General features: G+C 43.2%; 1 protein-coding gene across 2 annotated transcripts; it reads left to right on the top strand.

The window, feature by feature from the left end:
- The first annotated feature begins 3810 nt into the window (after positions 1–3810).
- Positions 3811–7667, top strand: LOC8035806 (glutathione S-transferase-like). Of its 2 annotated transcripts, none has more exons than XM_002400682.5 (3): positions 3811–4026; positions 5217–5498; positions 7244–7667. In XM_002400682.5, the coding sequence occupies exons 2-3, from the start codon at positions 5233–5235 to the stop codon at positions 7638–7640; spliced, it is 663 nt and encodes a 220-aa protein (XP_002400726.4). In that variant the 5' UTR covers positions 3811–4026; positions 5217–5232; the 3' UTR covers positions 7641–7667. The 2 variants fall into 2 exon arrangements, with proteins under 2 accessions (XP_002400726.4, XP_029829258.3); XM_029973398.4 differs by having other exon boundaries at positions 3869–4026; positions 5231–5498.
- The last annotated feature ends 17039 nt before the right edge of the window (positions 7668–24706 follow it).

Here is a 24706-nt window from a genome sequence, read left to right as displayed (position 1 = left end):
TTTTTTGCCATATTAGATACTGTTACGAAAACGCTCGTTTTGTACTTGAAGTTTTTATCTTTCCTCTTTTTTTGTAGAAATCGCAGTATTTATAATGTTTTGTTCAAAATCTACAGTACCCAGATGGCGCCACTCATCATCGCTTTCAATCTCTCCCCAAGGTGCGCAGCCTGATGCTTGCGAACCGTTGAATAAATGAATGCGGCGGGAACCTCCAACGGCGTCGGACGTTTCATTCTTGCGGCGTTGTCGCGCAGGCCCCGGCCCTCGTGGCTACCTCCGTCTGTGTCATGCGAGAACCTCTTTATTTCCACAAGCCCGCGTGGGCTCTGCGCATCTTTCATTTTTACGGGTTTCTCTGTTGTTTTTTAATTACTTCAGCAATCAGGCGAGTAAATGACAAAAACGTGAATACAAATATTGATACAATTGAATTTTAGGTTTTCTTGGCTCGTCGGCATCGAAGATCATAGTGCTTCGAAAACAAAAGAGAACCAAGTATCACATGAAAACTCTACCAAAATAACATAGCTTGTTTTTGTCATGTTCAATTCACTTAAAACTGATTTCAAATTTTTTAAAGAAGCTTTATTCTTCAAAAATAAAGTAACATAGCTCGCATATAAAGGACACAATGTTTACAGCAAACGAGGTTCATATGGGGTGGTACATGCTCATGAATTCAATGAAGAAAATGGGTGCGCCGTTTCTGATGAAAGTTGGTGGAAGCCACGATTGTGAGGCAATGTTCGAGTTTCCACGCCTTGTTTGCACGTACGTAGCTCTCTTCTTAAAAAAAGGTAGCTGTTTCAACTTTGTGTGGTCAATCCCCATACGTCCTAAAGTAACTTCCCGCAAGGCTATTTGATGTTCGGTGCTGAGTTATTTGCTTAATAGAGGTTCTACAGAACGGAGCTTATAGCAGGGATCAAAGTCCGATTTACAAGAGTGTTTTATTTGTGTTTATAAAAATGCTCTTCAGTTTGTGTCTCGTATCATATTGGTGTCTTTTATCCTATCCACGAAAGTACTTGCAGCTCGGTCGGCTTCCCCGTTACCATCCACGCATGCGCAGCTGGGAACACAGTAGTAATAAAAACTTACTTTGCTATTTAAAGCGCATCTTTTGACGTAGTTGAGTAACAAGGAATTGGTTCTGCAAGGTAGAAAAGTTAAACGCAAGAAGTGAACTTAGTAAAGCGAACAAATAATAAAATTTAAGTAGTTACGTTTGATTATGTGGTTTACAGTTGGTACAAACCCGAGAAGGTTCAATTGTAAAAAAAAAAGGATCCGTTCGGATTTTTCATCTCGCCGATCTTTGAACCGTTTTATATAGAAACAATTGTTGACATGTTCCGCGTCCTTTTGATTTGTATATCCTTGTTATTCACTGTTTTGTAGTGTGCTTATGCGGCTTCTCTCTTATTTAGATATTTAAATTACAATGAATATCACAAGTTCGCCTACTTTACCTCGCTTTTTAAAAACGTAAACAAAAATAAAAACATATTTTTGAAATCGTAGAGCCGCACAATGCCGGTAACGTTCTGTATCTTAGTCAAATAAGCACATATTTCACATGAATGCGGCTGAAATAGAGGACTTACAACCAAAATATTACATTTCTACATTGTTTCTCTCCTGTAGTCGACTATAATATCCAAGGGAATTTAAAAATAAAATTTTACAACAGTGTTTTTTTTTAGAAAATATACTTCAAACTTTTCATACGGGTTATTTCCCACAACGTTTACGTGAAAGCCGTGGAGTGGCTAGTCAACAAATAATAATGGCATTAATATATATATATATATATATAATGGCCTTGCTTTGAGCTTTCTGTACAGCTGAAGAGAAGCAATTTGTCTTAAGTACACACGAAGTAAGGACCTGTCAAAGTTGACCAAAAATCAACCTGAACGACGAGTTTGACCATTTGTTTAGAAAAAAGTGAAATTCCTATATCGATTCTAATATATCAAGGCGTGTTTATGGCACCCATTAAATGAGGAGAAAAGCTAAGATAATGTAGAAGAAATAGTAGTGGCAGCAGAGGGTGTCGAACACGCGACCTGCGACGGCAGGCCAAAACACTAGTTTCTGCCACTGCGGCTTCCACGCTTCAAAACTCAAGATAAAAAAATCTGGGCAGCATGCGGTTTGCGCCCTTCTTCATTTCAGAAATTCTCCCAAAACTTATATTTTTTCCTCAAAAATAAAAATTAGGCCCCTTTAGCCTGCCCGATTTCAGATGAAACCACCCTATTATATATATATATATATATATATATATATATATATATATATATATATACCTCAAAAACCAGTTTTTTATTTACTGAAAACATTATATTTCTTCAAAAAATTATTTAAGCATAGCAAAGTGAAATCGTACACTCCTGATGCTAGATTTTTGTACCCAGTTCTGTTGGTTATTATAAATAGGTAAAAAGCTAAAGTTAAGTTTAAACTTAACTGCAATGGCAGATTTTCTACCACAAATAAAAAATTCCAGACATCGTATCTTTGATCTTTTCATGACATATTTGGAGCGTTGTATCCCATGATTCCTCCTACATAGTGCTGGAAGAACTGAATGTATAGAATATGCCTGTAGGCCTATATGCTATCAATTGGTACCACTTCCGTTAAATTTATGTTGGCGTAATAATTATGATAAATTTTAAAATAAAGAAAGTATTTAACCATAATTTGAACGCGCTTTAATCACAAAAATGTGTTTTCTTTTTTCTTTTTTATGATGTTTACTTTTTGTTGTCAAAATCAACGTTCCCCTTTTGGGTGTATTTTTCGTAGAAATGCTCAAACTCACATGCATGCGCCACAATCGGCAAAAGTGTGGTTTCGCAAGTTCGCTTTACAGTAAGGTTTTTTTTTATATTTTTAGTTTAAAATGCTAACGGCAAAGTGGGGGGAGGAAGAGGGGGTTTGGAGTGTTTAAGAGGAGAAGGCATGAAGGAGTGAGTGAGTTAAATCATGTATCTATTCGTATCCAAGAATCGCCTGTCTTTGCCGAGTTATCCTGATGCAAGAGAAGTGATTATGTCACGACTACATGAAATGATGGTCCTAGGTCCTATGTAATCCACCAGCGAATCACGATGACTTTCCTCTGTTCTGGTGAGACCTTGAGCAGGGCCCGCTCGTGTGTACTCGGCCTGTCAACTTTTTTTTTTCTTTTAAGTGGAAGTGGGAGCGGGGAGGGAGACAGGGTTATTTGGACGTGTCCCAATGAGGAAAAAAAATGTCTACCCCTACCCCTTCGCTGTTTTTACGCTACTGGCGAAGCATGCTTTTTATATTATCGTTATTTGAGTTCGAACTCTTCAGTCGGTGTGCCCATGTTGTTTACCTCAGTTTAGTACATATAATATATTTTCTTTCTTGTCTTGATTCTTCGCGTTGTCATGCTTTTTTCCTGATATCTGATATCTGATATAGATAATATCTGTAACCGGTAAACCTGGTATAGTCACCAGGATTGCAGTTCGGTAGCAGCCAGACACGTCAACACTATGAGGCGCGCCTTGGGTTTTTTAAACTGTTAGCGATTGTAGTTTATTAACAAATTAATTTAGATGTTTGTCGTTCCTAAAAAGAAGCACACCGAGACGGACACGGACCACTATAATTTACTGCATGTCTGACCTTATCGAAGTCTTGTAGCTTCTCCAAAGGTCAACACATGCGAATAAAGTTGTATCCAGAAACACGTAAGCAAGGGGTGAGGGTAAAATCAAAGGGCATGAAAACAAAACCGAATCTATAAAAAAATTAAAATTGCAGATGGAAGCAAGTGCATGAGTGGAGGCGGAAGCTGCTTTTAGTGGAATGTTTTGTGAAATATTTCTGCCGCAGCGGAGCCACTCTTGCAAGACACGTGCAGTATAAGATCCCCCACGAACACAACTTGCACGCTCCGGCTTCACTGGCCAACGGTGGAACTATTTTGGAGACCTCACAGGCAAGAAACTATAGCAGGAAAGGAAATAACGGTTGAGGGTGAGCCTTCCCGACGGCAATTCTATTTCTAAATACATATTTGGAAGAATTATATAAACTTCGATGAAAGGGAGTCCGAACTGAATAGAGGTTTTACAGGACAAAAAGATACGCGTGAAAGTAATAAGTCTGGGTGCACAAGTTCAAAAGTGACCGCCTACAGAGAATGCATCGTATATATACTGTCTCTTTATATTGTACATTTATGTGACATAACTTTATTTTATTGCCTTTATAGTCGTCCTGTTCCCGGTCTGTCTAACGTGCCGTGAAGTAAGAATTAGTTTTTTTGAGGATGAATAATTTATAATGTTATAGCTGAGATTAATATAAGACGGGTTGTACCAGACGGCATAGAAATGCCAAAATGTATAAATGTGTTAAAGGGACCATGAAGTGAATTTTCGCCTGAGATATATTGGGATTTTACTAATCGCATATCGTTTAGTGCGCAAAAATAAAACTAGCCTGCTTTTCGGTACGAAATTTTGAATATAAAACGGTCTACCTCGTACCACGTTTACTTGGAAAGTTCTCTGCCTTTTCACTGTGATGCATCCGCGAGACCCAAGCACGTCAGCCGAGCCCAGCTCACCCTATGCATGACAGAAGCACTGCGTAACTCGGATGTCTGCGCTCGTCAACAATCAATCCGTTGACGAACGTTTGAATTCGCGTTCGTTGCCAGTGAGCGTCGTGACGGCACTTATCATCGCTTAAGAATGACAAGTTTTGTGGTGCGCTTAAAAAGCACAGTGGAAGCTTGGAGTCATCGCCTCCAGTGCATGCAAAAGCAGGTCACGACCACGTAATTTCTCATTTTACTTTCGATTTGATGATTAAAGCTAAGGAGGGAGAAGTCGAAAAATTATTTGATGGTTTCTTTGAAGGAATACAGTCTCCCCATGTGCTTACATTTCTTTCCAAAGTCAGTTGTGCTAACATACGCATGCCTTTCAAGCAGACAAAGGCAAGGTTACATTTTTACGAGATATAACTTTTTAAGTATTGAAGATAACTTGAGTTCTAAACTTCCGATATTTTGCTCTCTTCCGTTTCTTTCAATTGTATTGCCTGTTCGCAAAGTTCGACAACAATCCTTTCAGTAGTAACCTTTAATGATCCATGTAGTCGCTTCCCAATAGGTTCGTCAATTCTGCACATCTCTTTTCTTTATGAATTTTACCCAGGCATATCATTACAGACATGGTTCCAGTGCTTGGATACAGCAGCGCAAGGGGCCTGGCCCAGAGCATTCGAAACCTATTGACCTACAAGGGTGTGGACTTTGAAGACAGGAGATACAAATACGGACCAGCTCCAAATTTCGAGAAGCCAGAATGGACCAAAGAGAAGGACTCACTGGGCTTGCAGTTTCCCAACCTTCCCTACCTCATCGACGACGACGTGAAGATCACTCAGTCGATCGCCATACTCCGCTACCTCGGCAAGAAGCACGATTTGGCTGCAAGGTAATTGCACTGGAGACGTGTTTCCGTTAATTTACCGATTTTTCGAACTATATTTTGTAGAACGCTAGAGAAAGCCTAACTTGGCGCAAGCTTGATAATTCTAGGGGTATAACTTGGACTTGATGCGTTTTTGCTGCAAGGCGCTAGTTAGCGCCAGATTACTTTTTTTTTTTTGGTCTATGGCATTTCTTCAGGCTCAATACATAATTGTCTACGTGCCAGACGTGAGTCAAAGATGCCACGTTTGAACTGAAGAACCAGGAGTGAGGTGTAATATGCTGGCACTCGTTTGGCTGTATAGGCCCAGGGTTGCCACAAAAAAAAAAACGAACAAACAGAAGTGAAGCCTAACTCCTGCACGTTGGCAATTTAGGCCCAAAGATGACAGATGACAGCCAAACTACCAGCTGTTAAACCTAAGTAGTGCGCTCGTTTTACCAAATTTGTCCAAAGAATGTCAACTTTGGCTCAACGTCGGCTTCTTCGGGCTTTCTAAGGCCTTAAATTCACACACAACAAACAAATTGTAGCCCAAAGAAATCCGCTGCCTGGGAATAGCACAGCTTACGGCCCCGACGAAGCAATATTTCACGCAGAAAGAAGACTGCCTGCGATTGGGGTTGCTTTTCGGCACAGCGGTCACTGCTATGAAAACGGTATATGTAGTTCGGATTTACATAAAAAGCAGAAACACACAAATAAAAAAAATCCAAACACGATGCTAATAAAAAGAAAAAGAAAAAATCTATGATAGAGCATGAAGATGAGCTTTTTGTTAGTTCAGGCAGTCAAGTGCCAATTTTTACGGATCATTCGGTAAAAAGAAAGTACCTGTGGCTAATGTTATTATCAGTGAAATGGTCGTTTAACAAATACATTCAAGTTCCTAATTATGGTCTAACTGTTCACCTCTTCTTCACTTCCTGGTATGTTGACCAGCATATAAGAGATCCTAAACACACATAACTTTGATTTAATAGAACTAACATTTTCGTCCCATGGACCCAAGCCGATAACATGGAAGAATGTCGCAGAACGTCTCCACTATCGTAGAAATAAATTTAGTTCCACTGATTTTGGCTGCAATCTTGTGGAAGTCTTCGGCTCGACCAGAAAACAAAACGATGAGATTTGTTGAAAGTTAAATAGCACCAGCCACATATAAAATTTCGCGTTAGCTATAGAAAAGCCAATACGAAACGCAGGGGGAATAATTTGACTCAGCACCCGACAAAGCAAGCGTAAAAAACGTCTCAAGAAGAAGCCGGTTCTAAACATCCGCTACAAATATTTCGTTAACTTTCAGTTTTCTGCCGTTCATTTCTCCGGGAGATTCCCGGACATGTTACTATCGCTCCGCAGTCAATAAGAATGCGGCATTAGCCTTTAAGAACACCGAATAGCCAATCACAAAGCAAGAGGTGTGCACATAATAGGCCTCCCCCTGTGTATTTTATATTGTCAGCGACTATAGTTAGAAAGAAAAAGGAGCACTAAGAGTATGACGCGTATCGGAGCTCTACTGACGACCCGGCATCTGATCGGTGATCGGCCGAACACGTAATGGGAATTCCTATCGAATAGTAATTTTGAAATTACTCCTTCATTTTTTTCGTTCGGAACTTCTGTCACAGTATTAAAAGTTAGCGAAAATTCTCACCAGGTCAAAACAGAGCCGTGTAGTTATCTTGGGGGGAGGGGGGGTACATCTCTAATTTAATCTTTTCTGCAATATGCAACTTCAGATCTCCTCAAGAAACGTTGAAGTTGGATTTTTTGGAGCAGCAGGCCAATGACCTCATGTGGGGCCTGATCATTGCGGCCATGAGTCCCAACTTCAACGAAGCTAAGAAGTTTCACGAGGCTAGCTTGGTCTCCTCCTTGAACGTCTGGTCGGAGCATCTGCGCTCGCACAAGTGGGCTCTTGGCGATCGCCTCACATACGTGGATTTTCTGCTCTACGAAGGCCTGGACTGGAACCGTCAATTCAAGCCGGATGCCTTCCTGGTTCATCCCCCGATTCTCGATTACTTGAAGCGGTTCGAGGAATTGCCCAACATCAAGGAGTACTTCGCATCCAGCAAATTCTCCAAGTGGCCCATCCTAGCCCCCAACTTCAACTGGGGATTCAAGAAAGAATAAAGTTCCGCGCGTTCTCGGTCAAACAAAGATGTTAATTTTTGCGTGACGACTGAAATATTACTCCGGTTTGTCTATGATTTAGTTTGTTATCCGAACTTGCCATAAACCTGCAGATTTACTCAATTCTTCTAGAAAGTTGTCAGTTGGCCATATAAAGAAGAGGCCAACTGACAACATATTAATAAAGCTTTCCCAGGATCTTTGCCCCAGCGCACCAGTTGCGAAATGGTCGCTCAGGACAGCAAATTATTTCGGGTAGTGTAAAACATACCACTCACATCAGTGGAAAGAATTCAATTCTAGACTAGGTTATAGTTCCCTGCAGTCCTTTGCGCTTCCCCAAAATGCGCGAGGTGTGATGAGCAGCGTTAAGGATTTTTTGTGCATCGACTAAAGATTGCATGCTACCATGAATTTAAAAAAAAAAGTCGTATGTCTGTGTAAATAAATAAAAGCTACCGGCTTGTAGCCAGGTCAGTTCTACATTTTATGCTACACTTTATGTGGCGTTAATTTCGAGCCTAACAGAGAAGCAAATGCCCTTCGTTTCAAGTAAACCTGCAAACGTTGGCCGGTACGCACCAGACATTTATGTGTGCCTTCTTGAAGCCGACTGAGGTGATGCATGTATTCCCAAATTGTTTTGAGTGCAAGTTTTGACCCGAGAAGTCATTAGAGCAATAGCATAATTACAACTGCACCCTTACGTAAACCTCTCTTTGTTTCAAACCGTGCTGTACTACGGTGTGTTTCCTGTAACAATAAAGAGGGGCTTCATTTTCTAGCTCTTAATCTAACTGTTGATGATAACTTCGTAAAAATATCACCAAATAATTTTATTTATACAGTTGTTAATAAATTAGCTATTTGATTCACAGAAACGGGTAACTGACTGGCAGAGGATGTCCGACAGCACAGCGCATATACAACTGAAGCGCAACAGGTTGTGCAGAGTGCTTAGAAAAGTAATTTTCTTCAAAGTATCTTTAAAAAAAAATGAGCGCAAAGGAATTTCCATGGTGCACATTAGGGAGGATCGGAAAAAAGATCACAAGTATTATCTGACCAGTAAAAAACGTAAGACGCTTACAAATCCCTGTAATGCGAAATTAGAATGCAGCTCTTGAGGTACTTCGATTTTGCGATATGCCGTGGTTTCTGCAAATCCTCCTCCTCCGTGTCCTCCTCCTCTTCGTATCCTCTTCCTCCGTATCATCCGCTCCTCCTCCTCCTGCGTAGCCTCTTCTTTTCTTCAAAGTGTCATCAAAATAATTGAGCTCAAACTAATTGCCATGGTGTTCATTAGAAGGGATCGGAAAAAGATCAGAAATATTATTCGAGCATTAAAAAACTGAAATCGGGAAAGTCAGATAACCAATTCAGAAAATGATAACAGTCGATAAGTTTATACAAATGCCATATTTGAAAACATCCATAACAAGCCTACAAAAGGAAAAAAAAAACAAGCGTAAAACGCAATAAAAGTGCGTGGAACTACGTTCACAATCAAGCAGGGTTATACTTGCAATGGAGAGCGTGATGGTAAGGGTAAAATATATATACGGGAAGAACATAAAAGACGACCTCATAACAATAAAGTTTGCAGATGACTATGTTGAGCTGTATAGAGAGTAGCACAAAACACCAGGAACCTTTTATCTCCATGCAATAAGAAGAAATAAAAACAATGCAATATCCGCGACACCTGAGATATAATAAAGTGCTGGTTTATACAAGAAAGAGTGGTAAAAGTGCTATATAACTGTCGAAAGATTGCTTCCTGCTTGTCCAGTATCCCGCGATTAGCAGACTCAAAGAGATAGGTGGGTCATTCGCTTAAACCTCATGCTTGTTTATTTCTAAGGACCGACATCGTTCAGATGAAAATAGACGAGTTTCGCCGGGATAAGCTATCGCTCAAGTGAACCGTGCTCTGACCTGAGCAAATATCTTGGAAAAGTACGCCGGACAATGGCAGCTATCTGATAGCGGTCAATTGTCTAAATGCGTGAAGAGATAACTGCTTTGTCTCGCTCCAGCGTTTGATCCTGCTGTTTCGTCACCATCGACGCTTGCTACGCTAGCCTTCTTCTGTTTAGTACGGGCACAAGTTCACCATATTATACGTTTAGTTTGCTTCAGTCTTCGTCACCTCGTCAATTGTGCACTATGGTATTATCCTATACGTTCATTGGCCAGGTTGTTCTACACTGCTATCAGTTACCGTCTTTACTGATGCCAACAAGCTAACAACGTCGGAAGCAAATGTCTCCCTAACGGCTGAGTGTATTTTATTGCACTGTATATGACCATTATAAGAAGGAACAGCGAAAATAAATCACAACAAGAAAATGTAAACGTAAAATACAAACAGGGGCGCTGCCTTACTACTCGTATATGTTCTTCTTCAGCTATTGTGCAAGACGCAGTGTCGTAATACCGAAACAGACCCACGAAAGCTTCGCATTCGTAGCTGCGACCCTCTCGATAATAAGACAAATTCCTTCTGGGATAACGAAAGGCTCAAAATAACGAATGTGAAGATTTTTCGGGTGATGCTTATATTTATGGTACTACCATTTGCGAACCAGTATATGGTAGATGTATTTAAGTTGCTAGTCGTCATTTTCTGTGTGTCTCTTCCTGTAGTCTCCTCGTCCTTTTGCGCTCTTGCTTTCAATAATGAAACCCTAACTCTCCCAAGCTTGTATCTTAATTAATACTCCATTCAATCGCTGACTTTTTGTTTGAGGAACCGTTATATTAAATCAATCTATAGCATGGCTTGTTTTGTGTACACTATTATGCCCTTCTACCTTGTTTTACAACAAAAATAACTTTCAAGTTATTAATTGTGAGTCCACTTGGCTTCAATACACACCCAGAGTCACGTTATTAGAACATATTGATCAGGGCGAACTTGGAAATTCTTAAAGCGTTTGACGATGAGGCACGCTTGGGGAGATAAAGACGTATGCCGAGTGCAAACATAGTATATTCCAACTGCGACCGTGATCACTCAAAGGGGCCCTTTAATGACATTTGAGCTTCTGACCTATTTAAGTTATTACTTCATGAGTGGTTAGGTTTACTTGGGGAATAGGTAGTATATAGCTATGAAATATTAGCGCATAATATTTTATTTCGATCGGGAAAAAACACTTCAACATATGGTGGCGACACGTTCTGTTGAGACGCGCGACCAGTAACATCGCCGGTAAGCATTTAGTGATACGCAGTAAGGCAAGAGCCGCTAGAATCTTTTTATGCAGTCTACATAACGCGTTTCCCTCCGTAAGCCATGGTTAGTCATTCGATAAAGTGGTTTAATGCGCTTTAGTTACTGCGAACTCGAGCGGCTATCACATTGAGCTTACTGAGCGCTGCCCATCGCGCGGGCGCCAATCGCCCCATCGGGAATCGTCGTCTGGGGCAACCAGGAGCGTGTGCGTGACGCTTACTTCTACGATTCGAATCTGCTGCATGCCGTGTGCTGTTCTCGTCGTTCAGTATGGTGCCTCCGTGTTTGTGTCTTGGTGTGCACAATGCCCATGCGCCCGATTGGTGAGTCTGTACGTGGACGGCTGTACGAGCTACACAATAAAAAAAAAAAGAAATTAACTGCCTTTTTTACAACTGGAAAGTGCTGTGAGAGGCGCGCGGGAAAAACGCCGTAGAGGCGACATGACTTTACGAGTCTGTAAATGTACGGCTTCACATACTTCTTAGTTCAGGTCTGCGTTCCCTCTTCTTTTGAGTAAAAACGCATATCACACGCCACGTTTGATCTAGGGATAGTTTTCATGTTGGCAGATGTCTTATATTTCGTGCCATTCATGCGAATGCGGAGAACTCTTTTATTGGGGAATTTTCGCCATCGGAGTGGCGGAGGCAGACCCGACCGAAAACCTGCGCACTCAGCTCGTTGACGAAGACGAGCGAAGAGGAGCGCCCCGTGCACCCGTCCGTCACGCGATGTTTACTTGCAAGGGTCCGCACGCTTGCTCGCGGGGGAACCACCTGAGGTGGTAAGGGCGGGAGCTCTGCCATCTTCGCTGTCGCCGCGATCACCTGTCCCCATTCAACCGCACTGAAAAGGTAAGCTAGTTTATTTTTGCATCCACCTTCCGAGATAATCCAAGTGCAGAAGGAATGAAAGACGTGTCACTTAACGCAATAGCACGCGTAGTGTCAGAAAACGCGCTAAACTTGTTGCTTCAGCTTTCCCCACTCAGTTGTACGAGAGAAACGTATCGTCGCATCAGACTCGACTCGATGGACGTGTGCAGGCACAGGGCTCATTGCCATGGGAGTTTGGTTTGCTCTGGGCTTCCCCAAACTCTTCCTATTCGTACCTTTTCGCTTTCGGGCGCCGTTAAGAAGAACAGGAAAAATCAACTTTGAACATAAAACACTGAACCGCGCTTGTTGAATAATTACAATAAGCACTCTTGCGTACTGAAATTTAAAAAAAAGCATGATTAAAAAAAGTTTTTCTCAATGGCAGTTTCTTCGTTTGTTTCGAGGTAGGCGTACTGGGCGAAACGACGGCCGTGCTTGCATAACGTACGCCGCGGAATGGCGGTACCGGCGTCATTAAATTCGGGCTGGAAGCAGACGACGACATGCTACCTGTTTTCGCCGTTATGATTTATTAAATACTCTAAGCAGGTATGATGTGTTTCCCGCTCGATAATAAATAAGAATGAAGTACACAAACCACTTCCGTCCCACGGTGAGCTTCCATAGACGAAAACAATTTTTTTCTTTCATGAAATTGAGAAACCGCGAGTTACTCGCTTATATTTCCCTACGTAAAAGCGACTATTAAAATATGTGCTCGACCGAGAAGTGGCCACTTTCCGAGAAGAGTGTCCGACCCTTATTGTCCCTTTATATTAGCTTCCGGTTGACTGGAACGATTATTGATGCCTTGCATGTTCCGGTGGCACCAATTCCTTCGGTGCTGTTCCGGTGGCACCGATTGTTCCAATGCCACCGAATGTTTCGGTGGCAACGATTGTTCCGGTGGCACTGATTGCTTGAGGAACACTTGTATGAGTCTTCATCGCATTATTGTCATTTTAAGAAAAATACATGTTGTGTCATATGCTGTTTATTCACTCTGTTAAATTAGTTTGTTGCTTTGCAGTTGGTGCTTGTCAAAGTTGTTTTTACGTTTTATCTTCCTTTACTAAAACACTTCCAACAACAATAGTTTTGCTGCAAATTATTGCCTTTGTTATAATCGCAGTTAAAATAGTTTTTGTAGTACTTTGAGGAACTGCTGGTTTTTCAATAGTACTTGCATCACTTTTTACAAAGTGATGGACCGGAATCACCTGCTCCAAGAGCTGCAATGTCGTGGTCATGCTACCACAGCCGTGATGGAGCACTCACGCATCTTTTGGCTGCAGATTATACTTCTGAGCATCGTCAGCAATGACGGGGCCCATGTGCCAGACCAGACCACAGGACGTAACTAAATCGATCATTCTCGAGCCAGCCACGGAAAAACAGCGGCTCTCGGAACAAGTCCTGGTGGATTTAAAGTTAGGAGCATTAGGAGCATGCAAACACTGGTTGTCAGCTACATTGACTCCACAAAAGCCGCCATCCCACGACGGTCACTCGGGGCACGCTACCACAACCGTGATGGAGCACTCGGGCACCTTTTTGCTGCAGGTTGGTTATTTGAAAACTTCAGCTTGCCGTTTTTCAAGCAACTATTATCTGCTGGTGGTATCGTGCCCGAGTGAATAGTGATTGGATGTGCCTTTTGCGTCGTGTGGGCTTTTGGTTTCGGGACGTCATGTGAGCACGTTTGCAGAGTACCCTTTTAATGCAATCTGGTGATGTGGAATCAAACCCCGGACCTGACAATGACGCTGCTGTGACAGTGCCCATGGAACACCTTCTCGCAAACGTTTTTGCTACCGTTCAAAGGATAGAGCAGGTACATAGCGCCATACCTTCCGAAATAAAGAAGCTCAAGGAAAAACAAATAGCGCCAGATGGTACTCTGCAGCAGTTATCCTCCAGGGTGACCGCCATCGTTGGCAACATTTCTAAAAACCTAGTGGTTGGAGCTAATGCCATACCAACTAAGAGTGCTGTTGAATCTCGGATTCGCGATGTTCAATCCCGCTGCGATGATGTTGCGAATAGGCTTAGGTGCTCTAACCTACTGTTTTACGGTATCGGAAACGATAGCACTGTACTATGGAATGTGCCCGAAGCCAACGTTATCGAGTTCTATTCAAAGCAGCTTGGAATCGACATTACTATAGAGACCTTAGCGAAAGAGCGCATCGCTTGGGAAAGCTTTCTATCAAGCAAAGATCGTCCCATTGTTAAATTCTTGCGATTCAAAGACAAAGATGGCGTACTGAGTTGGGGACATGGGCTAAAGGGTACTTACTACCTTTACCGTTATGGAGGATTTTTCCTTAAAGGTTCGTGAGGCAAAAAGTAAACTACTCGAATATTCGAAAAAAAGACAGGTTCCCTTTGAACTTCGTTTCGACAAAGTTAAAAAAGCAAAAAGTGAAAGCCGTTTACAAATCCCTGTAACGCCGAATTGGAGCGCAGCTCTTGAGGAGGAGGAGTGAAGGGTACTGAGGGGAGGGTAGACCACTCCTCCTCCCCTCATTCTTTAATATGCTCCGGGGGGGGGCGGTCACGTGACCTCGGGGGGGGGGGGTGTCACGTGACTTCGGGGAGGGGGGTCACGTGACCTCGGGGGGTCACGTGACCTGCGGGTGACGTGGGGGTCACCTTGGGGTCACGTGACCTTGAGATGACCTTGGGAGGGGTCACGTGACCTTGGGGGTCACGTGACCTTGGGGAGGAGACCACGTGACCTCGGGGGTCACGTGACCTCAGAGGGGTCACGTGACTTGGGGGTCACGTGACCAAAGGGTCACGTGGTGTCTTGGGGTCACGTGACCTTGGGATGACCTTGGGAGGGGTCACGTGACCTCGAGGGGTCACTTGACCTTGGGAGACGTGGGGTCACGTGACCTTGAGATGACCTTGGGAGGGGTCACGTGACGGAGGGGTCACGTGACCTTGGGGGTCACGTGACCTTGGGATGACCTTGGTTACGCCGACGGCGACGGCGACGGCGACGGCGACGCCGCTCAAGCCGGGAACGGGCCCCTAAGAGCTGCGCTCTAAAATAGATAACAAAGTTTTTTGAGGATGACGACGAATTTGGTTGCATCAGGAAATCCAGATAGCAACGGAGAGGAGCTGCTAATCTCAAACATTGCGCACAGTCTTTCACCGCCATCACAAGGCGTGCACAAACTTTGTCTTTCACTAACATACGAAGTGTTCTTTCTAAACATGACCAATAAGTGGTCTCATAACCGATAGCAAAACAGGTATCATCGTGTTAACCGAAACGTGGCTAAACCCCAAACATACCGACAATGAAATACTCAATGTCAGTTCCAACTTCGAAACCTATCGTCGGGACCAACAAGGTGAAAGGGGGGGGAGGGTGTTGTTGATTGCGACAGAGAAAAACATATGTACAAGCGTTGTCCACGTAGATAGCCCTTTAGAGGTATTATTCATTAGTATATCTTCAACTTTACGGTGTGTGTTATAGAACTCGATTGTGACGGAATGCTTCGTAGTGAATTGCAGGTGTTACCCGTATTGAAGAATTATTTTCCTAACAGATGGATGTTGCTCTTCGGCGACTTTAATTTTCCCAGCGCTGATGGGCCTACTTTAAGTTAACCTTCGCAGGACACAGATGTTTATCGACTTGACTCTTGATTTTAATATTGTTCAAAATATTGATCAACTCACTCGTCTTGACCTTTTTTATCTTTGTCTAGCATCTGACCCCCAAATTGTGACGTTGGTCTCATTTACTGACGGATTTAGCGGCCACCAGCTGATTCGCGTGAACGTTTTACTCCCGCCTCAAAAAAAAAAGGTCACTTCTAAATTTATACTGGATTATAATGCCAAAATTAACTCAGCTCTCTCTATATAGTAAGTATATATGCGAGTTTATTATAATTCGGCATACTAACACTTTTCACGAGTTGTGCTTGCGTTTTAAAAAATGAATTGAAAATATTCAAGTACTATATTTATACTGTTTTTTTTTTTTTTTTTTCATGGATAAGCTTTTTTTATCCGCAATGCCTCCCGACCGTGGACAAGGAACGATGCTTTGGGCAAGGAAGCGTTCTGGAGGCGATTGGGCTCATGTGCGCCTCCTATTATTGTCTGAGCATTCAATACCCGAGTGACGTTGCCGCAACACATATCTGCATTTATTTATGAGAAGGGAGCACCAGTTGAGCTTCAGCACTGCAACCAATGTTTCACTGAGATACGTAGCTTCTACTCCTAATTCTTGCAGTGAAATGCTGGCTGCCATTCTGAAGCTTACCCTCCCCCCCCCCCCCCCCCCCCTTTACGGCCTCAGTCTCAGCTGCACCACTGCCTTTCTGCCTATATTCATGATGCTTGATTTGCATTATGGAGCATAAGTGTCATGTACAAAGGAAGTCATAACAATTCGGTGTAATAAAATAATTTAGAAAATAATTGGCTTTCTTCCATTTCAAACCCGACACCAGGAACAATAAAAAAACGAACGCAACACACGAGGCTTGTTGTGTCCGTTTCTATATTGTTTCTCGTCTCAGTTTTGAAATCGAATTCATTCACCTTCTTGCCTGTGTTTTTACACTTAAATGACTATCAACTTGAATACCTTGATTAACTGTAGCAGCATGTACAGGGTGTTTCCCGAAAAGTGGACAAATTTGATATTGCGAAGACTAGTCGTCGCAACGAAAAAAGGCTTGTGTCGTTTTGGTCCTGGGCCAAGGGTCTATTTAGGAAAATTATTAAAATCCGAGATAATTAGAATGCTAATTATTTTTGCGTAATTAACGTTTTTAATATTGTGTTTAAGGGCATGGTTTTAATTAGAAAATTGCTGAGCATAATCGAAAAACACTAAATAAACAAATTGCAGAATGATAGAAAGCACGCGCAGCATTTAACGGCTTTCTGAAAAACCGCACAAATTCGACGGGTTTTTAAGTTTCGGTGTGCAATCGGAGCGCCTCTCGGCCCCGACGGCACCGTGCCCCGTGGAGAAATAGTGCAACCAACCTCTGCTGCGCTGTCCCAGCACCTCCTAGACAGCAAAGCCTTCGCGTTACGTCACATGACGTCACGTCCGGGAGGCCGGCAGGGGCGCTGATTGTATCCGAGTGCCGCGTCAGCGTTCGCGTAGGGCTCGTTTCCTATCATAGTCCCACGCGAACGCTCACGCGGCACTCTCATCCAATCAGCGCTCGTGCCGGCCTCCCGGACGTGACGTCATATGACGTAACGCGCAGGCTTTAAAGCTGTCTAGGACGTGGTAGCTGTCCTTACGCAGCGCAGCAGATGCTGGTAGCACTATTGCTCCACGGGGCGCGGTGCCGTCGGGGCACAGGCATATGAGAAATGAAAAGTAGTGTTGCAGAGCATTTTTGAAAAATATGAAAATTTTTTCTACTGTTTTCTGAATTTTCTGAATAAGTGTACGGAAAAAGTAACGTGAAAGTAATTTGTAACGTAACGAGTAAAGTGAACCGTTACTTTTCGGCGAAAGTAATTTGTAACAGTAACCCATTATATTTGAGGCTGGGTGATTTGTAATTGTAATCCATTACATTTTTCACGTAACGGGCATAAGTCTGCACTAAAAAAAAAAAACAAAAAAAAAAACGGCGTCGCGTACGGTATTTCAGGATGTCGTCGACGCGACCCATCCCGTTCTTCACAGAAATTGCGTGGACCAAAATGGTATCGGCACAATCTTCCCGATCTTAGGCCAATATCGGCGCAATAGTGTACGGTACCTGGGCTGTATTTTTCCACGTAATCGTTCACCTCTTGCGATCGGAGGCGTCTTCTTAAAAATAAGTTGAACTGATGCACGCGCGACACGTAAGTTCGGGCTCGTGTCGAATGGAGAGTTCGATTGGAGAGGCAAAAGCTATTCTCTAGCACTTCCTTATAATTATACGCGACATTTTGTGGAGATAACTATACTCGACGTTTGTACCGCCGTACAGCAGCCACAATTTCACCAAAGCAATAAACATGAACGTCACCATTACGCTCCATTCGCACCGTGTGAATGAAGGGCGTACATTTTGCCCACTGCACCCCTTTTACACGATTTCAGACACAATCGCTACATATGGGGCGTAAAAAGGGCGTGGAATGTGTGTAAATCATCAGAACTTACCCTTCTTGCTACCATCGATATTCAGATATTCTGTAAAAAGGGTGTAAGAATTATATTTTTCCTGACTTACACCCTTCTTACACCCTTTTTGCATGACTATGGGCGTTACAGTATTTAGTGTGTAGGTACATGCGCTGCACGCGTTCGGCTCATCTGCATTAAATATTTGAAGTAAACAACCAAATTAAGACGTTGATGAACGCGTGTGAAAAGTGCTACTTGTTATGAAGTTTTACTTTAGAACAGTTACTGCTCTAGAAGTCAATACGCGCAGCGCGTGTTACTACACTCGCGCTTGCTATATGAGCTTGGGTTAATAAAGCAAAAGGTCTATGGTGTTGCCTCAAAGAGCTGCACAAGGCAAGCGCCTTGTGCACTGGTGCATTTGACGCTACTTGTAAGACAAATACATGAAGGAACTTTACAGTGCGCCTCTACTGTGCGCTAACACGCAGCAACTCTATGCTGTGTGAACAGGTCAGTTTCGACGTTTTCTGTGTCCTGTAGTTTTCAGTCATCTGGGTTCTGTATCTGTTATGCGGGACGAAAAAATAAAAAAATATTTCTACCTGAAATCTGCGAGAAAATGAAGTCGAGGTAAAACACGAATGTACGACAATCACGCATTTTTCGTAAACACCTTCCAGCGGCGTGGCGAGATCAAAACTATGTTTAACTGCATACCAGAAGTGACGACATTCAAGATGGCAGCTCCCTTGTGGAAAAGGTGTATAGAGAACGTGCGACACCTAAAGTGTGCGCACCCGGCACTTTACATCTGGTTACTTCTTGAAAAAATCAGGGTGTCGAACCGGAACCGAACCGAACCGAAAACCGGAACCGAACCGGTATTTTTTCCGGAACTGAACCCGAACCCGAACTGTTATATTGTTATCGCGATGAACCCGAACCAGAACTGAACCGGAAAAAAATAACGGTTACCGGCTCATGTCAAAACGGTTCGGCCACGCGCTGTTGACAATGAATGTGCTATCAATGCCATTTGTTTTTTAAGTGCCGTCAACTGACACACACCTCGCTTACATATTTTTCTTCTCCACTCAGTCTTAGGAATATAAACGCGGCATCCATGAATCTTGACAAACGTTGCATTTATGAATCTTGACATAGGAAACAGTATTGCGCTGGTCGCGGCTTGCACGGAAAAAAAAATTAAAAAGCTGCGCAAAAAAAAAAAAAAAAATCGCATCACGGGATTTTATTTTCCTACAATCTCGTAAATCCTAAATTCTGCTGTGTGCTCATTTCATAACACGTTTCTAGAACGCGCGAGTTCTTGAAGCTTGCTTCCATCGGAATGAGAAAAGAAAAGGCTGTGGAGTTTGATAATAATGCATCCGGTTTGGTATAGGCACTTAGAAGCTAACATATTTTTGAGACAGCGAACTCTTCTATTTTAATATTTATCCTATTACGTCCTTCTGGCATTGCGTTCGGTGAAGTGTTTTTCATATTCCGTATCTTGTTTAATGAAAACTTCTTTAAGGCTCTAGTTTGAGTTACCGAAGGCTAGTTCAAATAAAGAAAGCTGTATTTTCTCCCCACTGTTCCTTCAATTGCTTACACGCCGAGGTGGCGGGATAGTTAGCGAGTTCTACTTGTAAGTGGGTTTGTAAGGAGGTCGCGGATTTTACAGCTACTGCGTCGGACCCAGTTAGATGAAGTCCGAATGCGTAAACGTCGGTGAGGTAACCTTTGAGTGCACACAAAGAAACCATTCCTGGTAGAAATCCCTGAGCCTTACACTACGATGTATCCGGTTTCGTATGTGCTGATTTCAGATGTTTTATTTGTAATTTATTTTGATGTTGCAATTTGTCATTTATAATTTCCGAACCGGTTCGCGAACCGGTTCAGCGCCCCGAACCGGTTCGCGAACCGGTTCGCGGATCGAATTAATCGAACTGGAACTGAACCGGAACAAAATAAATTTACCTGAACCTGAACCGTAACCGAACCACTGGAAAAAATATCAAAGGATTGTATTGGCAGCTATTTGTTAGCTTCACACGACTGAGTGGGTGTTACGCCATAGTGACACGCTGCCGGTTTTCTTTTCTTCGAATGCGCTTGTTGCGTTTTGGCCGCGTCCGCACCTTACGGTGGTCGTGTCTCTAGGTCGCGCTCCGGCGTAAAAGTTCGACATCTTGACACTCAAAAATCTACTCAAATCGAGCGTTGCCCTCTATACGTTCTCGCGTTATCCTAACCTGAAAGGTTCTCGAAGTTCAGATTTAATCCTGTCCCCGCCGCAGTTGAAAGTGGCAACGGGCAACACACCGCCGTATAGTCCGTTTGTCTCTCATGCTGATGCAAAGTGCTTGTGAGTTTGACAATCTGGAAACCGCTTAGGAGCGACGTTCACCAGTGTTAGTGACTTTCGGATTATGAGACGAGTTTTTTTATTCTCGTTTTATTAGATTGTACCTCGCTAAGTGGACCTACTGCGAATGAAATTTTCGCTACAATTTTTGACAGCGCATGAAGGGCATAAGGTTCTTGATTTCCATATTTTGTTTAAGAAAGATTGCGCCCACTGTGGCCTAGAACAGTTTGCATGGAGCGATGCTTGAGACACACCGATTGAAAACTATGATTGGCTGCTGCACACGATGTCTATGCGAAATGCTCCTTCTAGAGGCCGCACCGCAGCTTCTAGAAGCGCAACGCTCAAACAGGACAGTGATTTGACAAAACAGTTGAGCAGTTGTGAATATATCTGTGTACCGTCAACCTCAAATATGAGTGCAGTTTGACCAAACTGGATAGACGTTTCAGATTGGTTTTCCATGCCGCATTGGGGTGTGAGCAGGTTTGTATCCTACTATGCTCAAACAGAAGATGGGTTTCACGAACCGGTGTACAGTTGCAAGCCAGTTCGCCACGCCGCTCTGCGGTGCGAAGAGGTCGGTATACCGCTACTCTCAAATAGGATAGCGGTTCGGCCTAATTGGTGAGCAGTTAGAAGCTGGTTTGCCATGCATGTGGTGTGAACAGGCTGGCATTCCGCTACGCTCAAATAGACAAATGGTTTCTAAAACCTGTTTGCCACGCCGCTGTGTAATGTGAAATGGTGGGAACCTTTACGCCCAAACAGATGAGCGGTTTGACCAAACGTGTGAGCGGTTTCGGGCAGGTTCGCCAGGCTGGTGTACACCGGTCTGTACATGGCTGCGCTCAAACAGAAGTGTGGTTTGACGAAAACGGTGAACAGTTTGGTTATACCATTGAACAATTTTTTCTACTCAGTTTTTGATGTGTCTGAGGTGCCACTGGTAACAATCCTTTCAATTTTATACCTTTTGCCAACAGTTTCTTAGTTTTTTTTTTGTTTTTTTAACGTTTACCAATCGGAGAACGTTTAACAATTGGAAGGAAAGAATGCACCTGCGCAACTCTAGGTAAAAATTAAAAAGTTATCCCGCTCAACCAATTACTCAAGTTTGATAACGACTTCTCTAATCCACGGAAAAAGAGAAATATGAAAGTTAGTTTGAAGAAATGTGTGAACCGTTGAAGTAGTAAATAATCTTACAAGTGAATATTTTTTGCAGAGCAAATCACAACATTTTAGCAAATCAAGAAAGCAACCCAATAAAGGCCGTGTGACATTGCGGAAACATGGCGGGGACATCAACACAGCATGTTCATCAACAGTTGGTATATTTTTTTTCGGTCACCCTGTTGCCCGACAAACCTGTCACATGGCGGGAAAATCAACGCAGTACAGGCGACAGCAATAACGTTGCCTCGGTGCCAGAGCATTCGGCATCAAAATTACAGCAACTTGTGTAGGACGACGCGTGTTACCGCAGATCGATGGATGAGCGATTATTGTGCCTTCAGCACGACAACAAAGATAGCTTCAATGGCGGAGTTCCCTATCAATAACGTTTTTTTTTTTTTTTTCTAAAAGCTTTCTTAAGCAAGGACCTGGAAAATCTATTTCACAATAATTAGGGTTGGTGTGAAGCTAAAATAATGTGGTGATTTTTTTCTTTCTTTACTGTAGTGAACGTTTAGATGAGTTGCACTTAGAACTGTTTGGAAACGAGCTCACGGCGTTGAAAAATATTTATTCCACCGAATGTTATGAAAACCGATCATGTCCGTGTAGTGGTTTTTAATACATGTCAGTTCAGCTCAACATCGGGTTAAAAAGGACACTTTGGGGTACTGCCGGTGCAAACTTTATGTTACATTAAAATTAGAAATTGCATGAAAAACAGACCGGGACAGAAACACTTCATACGGTGGCGGAAGTCACGAACTTAGCAACGATCTCAACTTCCTCGGTTCGGGTTAGCTGATTCGTCAGCGAATAAAGAACATTTTGAGAAAATAAACAGTAAAAGGTACTCCCCCTGTCAAGTTTTCCAATCCTTGTCCTTCGGTGGTAATGTCCTTCAGTGGTAATTTCCGGCACTTCGAACACATTTGCACTTTGTAGTCACATATCCAGCCCCTCCGCGCCGCACACGAATTAAGGTAAACAATTGAGATGGCGGAAACCGTGTCTGCCGATTTGTTTTCCGACAGCCGGGAAACAGCGTGTTAGCGTGCTGACGGCGCGGCCAACACGGGGAGTGTTGGCCGCGCCGTCAGCACGCTAACACGCTGTTTCCCGGCTGTCGGAAAACAAATCGGCAGACACGGTTGCCGGGCGAGAAAAGCATTTTTCCTGACAGTCTTCAATGTGGTGACAGTGTCGCCGAAAATATGTTTCCCTCGTGTTCATGGAAAAGGTTGGCCAACTGTTTTATCAGTGTGAGAGCGCCTTAACTGGAGTTGAAATACAATAAATTAAAATCCCGCTAATAATAAAAAAGGTATAAAGACGAACATGTATTTCCAACTCACATTAGCACCAGTGACTTTCAAAAGACATTGGCTATTATTTACAACACACATCACGTGTTGTGATGCGTGTACAACACTAGTGACTTTAAAAAGACATTGGCTATTGTTTACAACACAAAATTTGACATCTGCTTCAATGTAGTAAGGCAGGTTTGCGTATTTTAGGTCAAGATGATGTTTCTCTGTTAACCACTCGGCGTCGAAATATTGCAGAGGCCGGAGAGCGAGATAGAGTTTTTCATGAAAATGAACACCTTTGAAGACTAACAAATTCCTAATCGGCTGCCCAAGTCGTCTCAATCTTCTATAGCCAAAAATTGGCTCATTGGAGAAAGAACCCAGTTTCCACCCCTTTGGTGTCATTGTCAAGCAGCCGACTGGTGTCTTTCGCCAAGGAGGATTTTTGTAACCTTTCTTTTTATAGGCAATATTAACCATTTATGATCTGACCGCAACAAACATCAAAGTGAACTCGCTAGATAATGGCCCTTATTAAATTTACGACAAGCTTTTCGAGATAAAAGAGGTATAGAAACAAAACAGTTAACAAAGATTGTTGGAAACTGACGTGATCCGAAGACAAGAGACGAGGACCCGAGACCAGAGATATCAGCAAGCATCGGAATGATCTTTATCTCCCGCGCGCACCGACCCCGGTTCACGCGCTTTCCCACCAGCCTGATTGTTCGTCTTTCCTACTGCCTAGGTGCTGTCTGGCTCAACATCTTGCCAGACGTGTTGTTATTCGTATACCACCAGCCTCTTCTTGAAAACACCACTGTCCGTAACGGTTCAGTGGTCGTGAAGCTCTAACATTTCTTGTTCTTGTGTAAAGGTTCGCTGTTGTGCTGGCCGTTTGCTTGGATCTGCGTCTCTGAGATGTTGGGCTTCATATTGTGTCGCGTGAGTCATGCTATCCCCTGTTTCTACGATGTCAAACCGTGGCGGCTCAGCTTGGTTCTGTTCAATTTCTTGTGCGGCTGTACCCGCGTGCATCCAAACTGCGGAGTGGTGACTCAGCACCTCGCAGTCTCTTGTACGATGGCGCCTTTTACCGTAAGACACCTCTTTCGTGTTTCATTTCTTGTAGTTTTGCTGATACCTCTTGGTGTGATGCCAAAGAGGTGTCAGGGTACTTGACGCTGTATCAAGTGTTGAGCGTAACTTTCGTCCCAATAGAAGTTCCGCCGGGGAAAACTCTCAGGCCCGGTGGTAGATCTGTGGCCAGAAGAGCTTGTGCAGTATTCGAAGATTTTCCAAGCAGGTTCTTTGGCGTTTGTACTGTTCTCTCTGCTTCTCCGTTGACCGAATGGTAGCAAGGACTTGAAGGCTTTAGCTGGGCTCCCCACGCAGTCGCAAATCGGCAGAATTCCTTAGATCGCAAACTGAGGACCGTTGTCACTACGAATGACTTCCGTACAGGTATGTCTTGCGAAGATCTGTCCGAAAGATTTGATCACTTCTGTGGTTTTTCGCTGTAGTTCTTCTAGCTCAAATAACTTCGAGTAATAGTCGACAACTATATACTTTTCCATACAACTGGAAGAGTTTCTTTTCGATTTCCTGCCAAGGTCGATTGATGAGAGGTGTTTGAACAAATGGCTCTGTAGGTGGGCGTCAATATTCTTGACAGGTAGGGCAATTATTTACTTAATTTTGTATTTGTGTTATTATGCCGAGCCACCGTACTGAGTCTGTAGCTCTGGCCCGACACCGGACGACACCTTGATGTCCGCAGTGTAATCATTCCATGACCTCTCCCCGCAGACTTGGGGGAATCACTAACCAGTCGTTGCGCAACAAAAGTCCCTGAATTATTGAAAGGCCCATACAATAGAGCTGAACTTCTCTAAATACGGGGGAACCTTGTTTGTCGGTGGCCACTGTTTTTCGCAGTACTCTA

The sequence above is a fragment of the Ixodes scapularis genome, unplaced genomic scaffold (assembly GCF_016920785.2).
Source record: "Ixodes scapularis isolate PalLabHiFi unplaced genomic scaffold, ASM1692078v2 PGA_scaffold1__304_contigs__length_218370807, whole genome shotgun sequence".
NCBI classification, from domain to species: domain Eukaryota; kingdom Metazoa; phylum Arthropoda; class Arachnida; order Ixodida; family Ixodidae; genus Ixodes; species Ixodes scapularis.
The sequence above is the reverse complement of the archived record's forward strand: the minus strand, read 5'-3'. Positions and strand labels throughout refer to the sequence as shown.